At 40.4% G+C, this 10,732-nt stretch overlaps 1 protein-coding gene across 1 annotated transcript in view; it reads left to right on the top strand.

Moving 5' to 3' along the window:
- The first annotated feature begins 184 nt into the window (after positions 1-184).
- Positions 185-10,732, top strand: part of LOC116394800 (mucin-5AC-like) — a 61,037-nt gene continuing 50,489 nt past the window's right edge. The window contains exons 1-5 of the mRNA XM_031868118.1: positions 185-1,399; positions 6,081-6,184; positions 6,687-6,737; positions 9,353-9,412; positions 10,099-10,220. Coding sequence (XP_031723978.1) covers positions 1,372-1,399; positions 6,081-6,184; positions 6,687-6,737; positions 9,353-9,412; positions 10,099-10,220 — 365 coding nt within the window. The 5' untranslated portion in view covers positions 185-1,371. The remainder of the gene's footprint in view (positions 1,400-6,080; positions 6,185-6,686; positions 6,738-9,352; positions 9,413-10,098; positions 10,221-10,732) is intronic.

Raw genomic sequence — 10,732 nt, 5'->3', positions numbered from 1 at the left:
ATCAGTAATAAGCCTGTATTACTGATGTAGTGAGGAAGGGTTCAGCAGGAGCGGGCAATGTTTTTCAAAAATAAAATGTATTGATTTAACAATGCAAATACTAACAACAACTCTGGCTTCAATACATTTATAAATCAGAGCGCACACAGAGAGCGTGTCTAGCAGAGCGGCTTCTCTCCATGTGAACAGCTGGTACAGTTTATCCTCACTCTAAAGGTTACACACAGATGTACCTCATTCAGTCCTATGCACAGTGTATGTGTATGTATTTGTCAGATACGTCTTATATTACCACCCAGCCAAATTCAACGCCTGTCATACACACACTCTCTATCACACACACCTTCAGTTAACTTTTGTCCCCTTGGTTGTTCTTTTCGTCTGGTTTTATTTTCTGTCTCTTATTTGCTGCTCTGGCTATTTTTGGGTCACTTCCAAGAATGCAAGAATAAAAAGCTGCCTTCTAGTATCAAACTCTACTCATACATCATTCTGCACGATGGAGCTCAAATATGCACATTTCTACACAAGTATATGTTTAATACAACACGGTTAAAGGCCGTTCTGCAACATCCTTCCATACTTCAAAACTAAGACTTTTGTACCGTCATTTTGAAAGACTGTAGTACTTTTACTAGTTATGTTGGTACTTGATCAAAACACTCCACTTGCATGATTAGGAAAAGCTAAATATTCTTTACAGCATGTTTGGTGCCCCCTGCTGGTCAGAGGTCAATCAAACAGCCTCGTTGTGGTTGTGCACGGACCGAACACACACCGTGTCGATTCTCTGAAGATCAAACACCACCTGTTGGTCTTTTTGAGTTGTCTGATGTGATTTGGAGTCCTTCATCTGTCTTTAAACGTCTCATACAGTCTGACTGGTGTCAGTGTCTCTCAGTGTGTGTGGGTGTGTGTCGTTCTTCTCTACATTCACTACAACAGTGACTCGACGTGGAACAGGATGTGTGTCAAATTTCATAAAGTGTGCACAATAGGCAAGAAAAGGAGACAAGTGTGCAAGCATGCACGGGTGGAAAAGAGAAAGTGGGTTACACTGTGTGTGTGTGTGTGTGTGTGTGTGTGTGTGTGTGTGTGTCTGTGTGTGCCTCCACCCTCCACATCGTCACCCTACATTTTCTGATTTCTGCTCCACGTACCAACACCTTCCTCCTCTGCTCTCTGCTCTACCACAGATGTATACGGATTGTCTCTTTCAGAATATATATTCTTTCCTCTGAACATATGGGTTGTTGACTGGATGTGTTTCCCTCCATTACCTCTTCTTTATGGATTGATAATGTGGTGTAAGACACCGGAAGAGCAGTAGATGATCACAGCTACACTGTTAGTTTCATTGAAGTGTGAAGGATGGACTCTGTCTCCCAGAACCTGAGAGGTAAGCCAACTTCATCAATGCTCTTTTTCACAGTTTGAAGATATGGAAATAGAGCAGTAAAGTAATAACCCATGGATTTCGAATGTTTTACCTCATGGACAGCACATCACATGTGTGTGTGTGTGTGTGTGTGTATGTATATGGCTATGTGTGTGTGTATATATATATATATATATATATATAGTTCCCAGTGAATTTAGTTCAAAGTGATGCAGTCTGAGCCACTAAACCTGTGATAAATCCAGCATCAATTAGGCTTAAAGTTGGGCTGGGTCATGTTTTTAGAAACGGGTTCAGTTCGTTCCATCCTCTATCCTCTATCCTCCATCTATGGTTCAGTCACACTAATTGATTAAAGCTACCTGCCTGTCTACCATTCACTGCATGTCACCGGAATCTTCCACAAGCTGCTAGCTGGACAGCTGTGATAAACCCAGAGATGAGTCAGCATACTTTACATTTCCAGTTCTCTTGTTGCAAAGTCAGTGTGTTTTTGGTTAGATGTCTGAAATAATAGGACATAAAATACGTCAGTAAAAATACCCTACTTGTGAATTGTGAAGCTTTTACGTGTCTTAAGAAAGTCGGTTGCTAACAGTTTAAATGAGTAGAACTAGAACACTAGACCTGAAGTCATGTGACCGTGATGGAGTTCCTTCATGTATAGCGTTAGCTTGTTACTTCTGGGGATTGCATTCACGCTTCAGAAATCATAATCATTAGTGAAGATGATCTTGCTGAACGAAACATGTCAATATCAGAAACGTTTGTTTAACACAGAGATTATTTTCTGCAATAATCCAAACTTCAATGGAAAAAAATCCATTTGGCTTTTTGTCAAAGGAACCAGTGATGCTAACTTCCTGTCGGCCTACGAGAAGACTTCATCATCCTGCAGGACTCTATAGCCATGTTGGTTGTTCACATTCATTGTCGTCATTCTGGGGGAGTGGCTTAGAAGGGCTGTCAGTGTTGATGACCTGGAGACTGAAACGCTAGATTTAGCGACTCTTAGAGCTAATGCTGCTAGCTACTTTCACTAGAAAACAGTGTTTAGGTTGGATCATTTAAAAAATCTAGGGTACTCTTGCTGGTCTCTAATGTTGCCGACCACAGCATTAATATTAGAAACATTTTTGTTTTGTAGTTTATGGTCTAAAACATGCAAAAATAGGAAAATATGAACCTAAATGTGACAAATGGAATACCAAAAACACAAACGGAGCCTTTGATTATTTTCATATAATTACAGAAAAGTGTACTGCGAGTGGATGACTCTCAAGCAGCTGTAAAATAAACTAGAAAATTTCACAAGAAATTTTGACTGTGTGGCTTCTACTACCCGAAGACGCAATATATATACACGCCAATATTACCGGTAGTATCATTGAGGTTCAATTGAGATATCGCTACTCTCTTTTCTGCATTTTAGATTCATACTCTTGGACTGAATCTTGTGTTCGTGATGGACAGTCCACAAATGGCTCCCATTATTTCTGTATTTCAGATATATAACTTTGTTTGAGACACATGCCTTTGAAAATTACATTTCTGTATTTGTGATGGAAAGACTTGAACTTAACATTTCTTAACATGAACCTCATTCTGAGCTTCATGTTAAGATACAGTTACTCCAAGGGGCTTTTATTTTGAAAGGAGGGGGAGAGGAGACAGAATCATAATGTTTGACACACATACACAGAGGTTATTAAATGACAGGCTTCATCACAAGCATTCCAGTTAAAATTCACTCTGTGGGGCTTTTATTTTGAAAGGGTGGGAAAATACAGAAATCGGAGACCACCTGTCTGAAAAATGTTGAAGGCCAAAAGCATTAAACTGCACTGCTGAAAACCCTTCTAGTTGAAATGTCTAACTGGCAGAGTTGGAAGCTAAACTGTATTATCGAAAGAAGCTAAGAGCTGAATTACAATGCAGGAAAAACTTGAAGCTAAACAATTTTACTGCCGTAGTGGTAGTAGTAGTAATAGTAGTAGCATAAGTAGAACTATTAGAAGTAGTAGTAGTAATAGTAGTATAACTATTAGTAGGAGTAGTAGTAATAGCAGTAGTAGTGATCATAATAGTAGTTGAAATAACAGTAGTGTTACTAGAAGTATTAGTAGAAGTAGTAGTAATAGTAGTATTGGTAGTAGCAGTAATGACAGCAGTAGCAGTACTAGTAGTAGACTATGACTAGTCATAGTCGTAGTAATAGATGTAGTAGTGGTTGTAGTTGATATAAAAGTACTATTTGTAGTAGTAGTAGTAGTAGTAGTAGTTTTATTAGTAGTTGCAGTAATAGTAGTAGCAATAGCAGTTGCAGTAGAAGTGGTAGTTGTATATTATTAGTGCTTTATTAGTGCTTTATTATTAGTAGTAAAAGCATTAGTAGCATTAGAAGAAGTACTAGTAGTAGCAGTAGTGATATTTGTAGTAGAAGTGGTAGTTGTAGTAGAAGTAGTATTAGTAGTAGAAGTATTAGTAGCATTCGAAGAAGAAGTAGTAGTATCAGTAGTCGTAGTAATAGCTGTAGTAGTGGTTGTAGTAGTTGAAATATCAGTAGTATTAGTAGAAGAAGTAGTAGTAGTAGAAGTAATAGCAGTATTTGAAGTTGCAGTAGTAGTAGTACTAGTAGTAGTCATACTAACAGCTGTAGTAGTATCAGTATTGGTAGTAGCATGAATAGCAGTAGTAGTAGTAATTGTAGTATAAGTAATAGTAGTAGTGGTAGAAAGGGGAAAAGTACATGACTGTATGAGAGAGACACTCTCCAAGTCATGTGTGTGTGTGTGTGTGTGCATGTGTGTGTCAGTGTGTTTGTGTGTTTATCAACTTCATTAATTAGCTCAATCACAAACACCTGTGTGCCTGCAGCCTTTACATAGAGATAAAGCTGTGAAACACCTGTCAAACAAAACCTCAAAACCCCATAACCATAGCTCCTATTGCTCCGATATTAGAACTGGAGAGGAAGGCTGACTTGATGAACGGATAGTGTGAGAATTTTGTCTGTAGTATAAAAAATGTGGCTTCAGTGGCGAACTAGAAATGGGGTACCGTGTTCTGTGGAAGATGTTCTTGGAGTAAGAATTGACATTGGTCTCTATGGAGCAGAAAGATGGTTTTCCTCTCAATTAAAGGCTGTTGTGCCAAATATGTAAATCTGTTGAATTCCACAGTCATATGTCTACGACCAGGACACGATTAGCTACTTTTCTACCAAAAATTATGCATGAAGAGTAAAACGTTTGGAAATATTGGCAAAATACAAATATTTTTACTATTTATATTTCACAAGATTCTGAAGCTCACTCTGAGCTGCGCAATACACACCCATTATAAAGTCAGAAAAGGACTGAAAAAATCATAAAAGTTCAAATGTGACTGTTCAAAAAGTGTAAAAGATATCAAAAAGCTGAAGATGGCAATAGCTCAGGGTTTTCTCAACATTTTACAGTTGAAATGGTGTCTGTAGCTGAAAGTATGAGGAAGTAGAAGGATTTGGAAGTTTAAGAAGATTTGAAAATTGTCTCCATAGACATCCCGTTCAAAAAAAAATATGAATATGTCAATAATTCATGCTGCATCATAAGACATCAGTAGGGTTCCAGCTTAGGCTTGATGTTTCAAAGGTCAAAGGTGATGAGTCAGGCTGTGTTTCAATGGTGACAGTATAACTGGCACCAACTGACAAAGAGAAGGAAGCATGACTCACACTGAGGTTTGATAATAATCGTATGAACATGTCTGTGAAGCTTTATACCACAGTGTAGACGTCTCTCTCTAACATCTTCACTTCCTGAGGACTATTCCACCATTCCAAACATTTAACTTGTGTAAAAAGTGAATCTACCAGGGTTGCACCAAAGTGTTTCATTCATTTCTATTTGATATTCATGTGTTTGTTGTCTGTGGTCAAACCGCTCCATGGTTCCTATCATGTCAAGTCAACAATTTAAACAATCTAAACCACTTCTAAATAAATAGATAAAAGGTGACGTCTTGTCTTGTCTTGGTGTTTTTACCTTGTTTAAATACGGCCATCTTGTCACTCCATGGGCAGAACTACAGAACCGAGATCCACAGTTGAAAAACTGGACTAAAAGCAGTAAATGTTCCTGAAATAAGGACTCTCCATTCCTCACTAAACAGGGTAACACAGTGAGTACCTGGACAGACAATAAATGAACATAATTAGATAGATAGATAGTGGTTATAGAACCTATTAACCCTTCAACATATTATTGATAAACAGTGGATATTCTATCCATGCTTTGCCTCCGTTATTCTCCACTAATTTAGGTAATCCCATTGAAATGAACAGATTTTCCTTTTAAATCATAGTAATAAATGTTGTTATGACTGAGCCTTTAAACAGAGGACACGCCTGGCTATATTTACCAAACCACCTGTCCCTGCTGTGCCCAATCAGCAATCAGCATACCTTTTGTTCCATAAATAGCACCTTCATGAATTATCTTAAAAGGTTCTCTATACAATATTCAGAGCATTCATATAGCAGCAAAGAGCTGTTGTCTATGTAAAGATATAGAGGAGTAATGTGTTGCTTTAGAAACACACTGGATCGGTCCCAACTCATGGCCGATGCTCTCACATGGCAGCTTCAGCTTGTAATGTGTGACTGATACTTGTGTTTGTGTCTGTAACCTGTGACCAGATCAGATCTCAGAGCTGCTGAAGCCTCACCGAGTCTGTCTGGTGACGCCTGTCCTTCTGAACCACTCCAGTCAGCCATGTGGCAGATCAGCCAGCAGGTTTGTGGTGAGTGACGGACAAACTCCTCCTGGACAATAAAGGCTTTCAACCTAATATTACGTTTGTTATGTTGCTTAGTGTGTAGAAACCAGTGCAAAATAGAGACGATATATTTGGATGGAATGAGCAGAAATCAGATCCTTCTAGATGTATGTTAAGGACTGGTGTGCACACTGCTGTCTGATGGTCCTGTCCTGTTTGATCAGTGTTATCCAGTCTCCTTGGGGGCCAGACTCTTGGTCCATGAAAGCCCCAGCTCCCTGTGTGTCACTTGGTTTGTGGCATTCTGTTTGATTTTGTCCAGGAATATGCAGAACTAAAGTGCAATAGCAACTGAAATGATACCTGATATCTGATGATCTTTGTGTCAAATCTAATTGTAAAACTAACTAACCTAAACATAACATTCCTGTTCAATGCTGTACAACCAATGCAACAAGCATCAAGCAGCTATGGGTCTGTCAGTCCCACATCTAACGTCATGTCTCCCTCCTCCTTCTCATCTTAGGTACTGAGTCTATGGAGAGGTTACCTGGTTATCAGCAAGCAGCCTGTCAGGGTAAGTCACACCTGTTAAAGGGACAGTGTGCAGCTCTTGGTGGGATCCAGCTGTGTGGTTGTAGAATCACTCCTCGTTTTCCAAGACTGTAGTAACGTGAGTCTCCGAGTGGAAATAAGTGGTAACGATATTCGCCTCGTTCAGAGGCCATCCATACCATAATAGCATCACTGTTGCAGAAGTCAATCAGCGGCTGGAGGTACCACAACTTTGCACTCGGTGGCTCACGTTGCCACAGTTTAACAAGCGTGTAGGAGAACTACGGTGGCCTTCAGCTAACATAATGTGAAAGGCTCTCATTAGAGACGGTGTTTGGTTTGTCCGTTCTGGGCTACTGTAGAAATATGGTGGTACAACACTGCAGACTCTGAAGAGGACCAGCTCCCTCTATAGATATGAAGGGTTCATTCTGAGCTAACAGAAATGTGACTATACACTAAAGAAAACATAGATGTGAATATTATATTCCATTTCTGCTGATATATCCCCTAAATGATACACACTGGACCTTTAAAACATCTATTTTAGCACATTTTATGGTATGGTTTGATATATGTGGGTTTTGTTTTTCTCATCTGTGACACTTCTCATCCTGAGCTCTCCTCTGTGTCAAGATAACCGATTGTGAGATTGGGGTTGCAGAGGTTTTGCAAAAGGGCAGCATTTATGCCACATACAGTATGTTTCTCTTCATTTTCAGGACTTCATATACACACAAATCCCAAACAAAAAATCATATACACACCAATGTTCATACCTCAGTTTTATATTTGGGTCGCGGGGACAGCAGGCTTAGCAGGTTATTCCAGACTGAGGACCGAAGTACCTCAGCTGGCCCCTTACGTCAAGAAGGAGCAGCGGCTCTACTCCGAGTTCCCTCAAGATGTCCAAGCTCCTCATCCTTTCTCTAAGGCTGAGCCCAACCACTCTATCAATGGAGCTCATTTCAGTCACTTATATACGCAATCTCATTCTTCCAGTCACTTCCCCAAGCTCACGACCAAAGGTGAGGGTAAGGCTTAGATGGACTGGTAAATCTTCAACCATGACGGTCCGTTACAACACCAGCAGCAACAAGATCCTGAGATACTTGAACTGCCTTGGTTGGTGCAGTGACTCAGTCTCAACCCAGACGGCAGAGAACCATGGCCTCAGACTTGGAGGTACTGACCCTATTTCCAACTGTTTCCCACTGGGCTACAAACCGGCCCAGTGTGTGCTGAAGGTCACGTTCTGAAGAAGCCAACAGAACCACATCACCTGCAAAGAGGTCTTCAAACACTGTCCTCCCCCTGGCTGTGCCTTGAGATACTTTACAGGAAAATCACAACCAAGATTGGTGACAGGACCACCCTGAGGCCAACGCACTGAAAACATGTTTGACTTTATGCCGAGTATCCGGACACAGCTGTCATTTTGATCCCACGAGGACCGGATGGCTCGTAGCAATGACCCGATACCCTGTATTCCCTCAATACCCCCCACACGACTCCCGAGGGACTCGGTCATAAGCCTTCCCCAAGTCCAAAAAACACTGGGCAAACTCCCATGACCCCTCCAACAGACCTGCATGGGTTGAAAGCTGTTCCACTGGACCACATTTTGTCTTTATTATTTATTTATCATTATTACATTATTCGGTAAGAGGGCACAGGATTCACCTGTTATTAAGCCAAAGAGGGCGCAGATTGACTCCGGGTCAAATTGAGTTACAAACAGCTCACTATGAGCTTTAAAATACTAATAATCCATTCATTAATAATCCAGAAGGTAGAGAGTTTAGGACATAGGCAAAACATGTGTGTCATGTCTGCTGACATATCGGATGTTAGATAAATCTTTACCCATCTAGCATTGGCGTAATGAGCCCTGTGCACCACCTCTAGCTGTAGTAAGTTATGTTTAGCAGACGTAGATGATGTATGTAAGTCTAAAATAGAGTCCCATTGGTCATTTGTTACAACCACTCCAAGATCTGACTCCCAGGCCATTCTTAAGTTCTCAAAGGAGTGTGGGTTGATGTTGTTAATGAACTTATAAGTCTGGGAAATCAATCCTCTACTGTTCAATTCTAGGAGGCTGTCAACATGTGATTTCATAAGCTTATTCAGAAATGAGTCAAATGTCTTTTATACGAAGCTCCTCACCTGCAAGTAACGGAAAAAATGGTTCCTTGGTAGATCATAAGTTTGTGATAGTGAAGGAAATGTATCTTCTCTGTATAAATGATGGATTGATCTGATCCCATTATCAAACCATAGAGTGCATGGTCTGTAAGGAGAGAATGAACATGTGATTCAGCTTCACGGGGGAGAGGCTCGAGGCTCCTTGCAGCCCAACATGTCTCCTAAACTGAACCCATATTCTTATTGTGTGATTTACTATTATGTTTGTACTCGAAATGGAACGCTGCTGTTGAACGTTCAAATCATATTTTCTTTCAGCACAAACTAAATACCAGCTGCCTTCATTTTATGAGGGGGGAGACGAACATTTTAAAACCTGAACAAATGAAAGCAGCACGTAGAGACAGACTGGGAGCCTTTTAACCACCGTGGTCACTGAAAGGTTCTTTCCAGTAAGATGTTCTCGTGTCCTGTGTGTGTATGTGTCAGGTGGAGAGCACGTTCAGCTACTTGGAGATCTGCTCCATAAACATTCACAGTCTCACACAGGTACAAGATTGTTTTTATTGAAACCATTCTTGTTTTTGATATTTATTCAAGTGTTTTCTTTGCATTCCTTCTGTTCATCCTGGATGGAAGGCCGTTTGACTTTGCTCGGTAACTAGTGAGGCTTGAAGTGTTTACTAGTTGAGTTAGTGAAAGACAAATTGCTCACTAGTTATAATAGTTGCACAAAATGCTAATGAGGAGGTGGGGGAAGGTGTGCATTGAGGCTTCCTATTGGTTTTCCAGCTCAAAATAAAAGATACCAACGGATCAGGACTCAGGATTGTGTCATTGTCCTGCCTGCTCCATTGGTTTACATGTTGGTCTGAGGAACTGCAACTAGCTCACTAGTGGCTGCATGGTGCATCTGATTAACTAGTTGGGGTCTATTTTGACCTTTCTGGCTCCAGATGTTTATTCTCATTAACTTGTTTAACTAGTGAGCACTAGTGGAGGTAACTGACATCTTACATCAAGGATATGCAATAAATGCTCAATGATGCTTCATGATCAAAATACATAGTGAGCAATATACAGTCGGCTAATCATTGTAAAATACTGTGAGATTATGTACATACATATCTCTATATATATCAATTTATAGAGATGAAAATCAAGATAATTAAGGCTATTGCTTCTACGTTTTTACTGTTTTTAATGTTTGATGTTAACATACATGTATGTTGCAGATTGTGATGGAGACAGACAGGCACACTCTGTCTTTTAGTGTGTCACACGTTGAGGACCTTGAGGCCATGGTCAGTCACATGACCGCCTCACTCAAGAGGGTCTTCCCTGATTCCTCTCCAGGGTGAGTCTCACTCATGATAGAAAATGATCTCAACTACATATAGTAAAAATATTTCAAAATCCAGCCAAAATGAAATGCAACATAAACTGCATTTGAGGAATACAGTTTGCTAGTACCAGCTAAAGTTAGCAGCCATCCCTCCATCCAGTTGTTTAGCCTTCTGGCTCCTAGCTAGTTGTGACTTGTGATAGCATCCTATTTAGTCTGAATGAGCCCTAGACCGAGGCTGGACCAGGGGCTGGGAGGCGGAGTTAAAAGAAACGCTCTTTGGGCCCACAGATGCAGAAGATCCCTTTAGTTGAATCACTTGCCAGTTGAGACATTTTGGCTTCATGCGCCACTGAGTAATAGGAACTATAGGGAGCCCGCCTGAAGAGCTGTATCCAGTTCTGTTTATACATCCATGCTTGTGGTCGTCTGGCTTTTTTCATAGTTTTAAATAAAATACCTAAACTACTGAATGGATTGTCATGACTTTTGTTTCTCATGTGCATGGCCTCTCTTTACTCTCC

Source organism: Anarrhichthys ocellatus, unplaced genomic scaffold (assembly GCF_004355925.1).
Source record: "Anarrhichthys ocellatus isolate YVR2014 unplaced genomic scaffold, GSC_Weel_1.0 scaffold41, whole genome shotgun sequence".
Classification (NCBI taxonomy): Eukaryota; Metazoa; Chordata; class Actinopteri; order Perciformes; family Anarhichadidae; genus Anarrhichthys; species Anarrhichthys ocellatus.
This window is presented reverse-complemented; position numbering and strand designations above follow the sequence as displayed.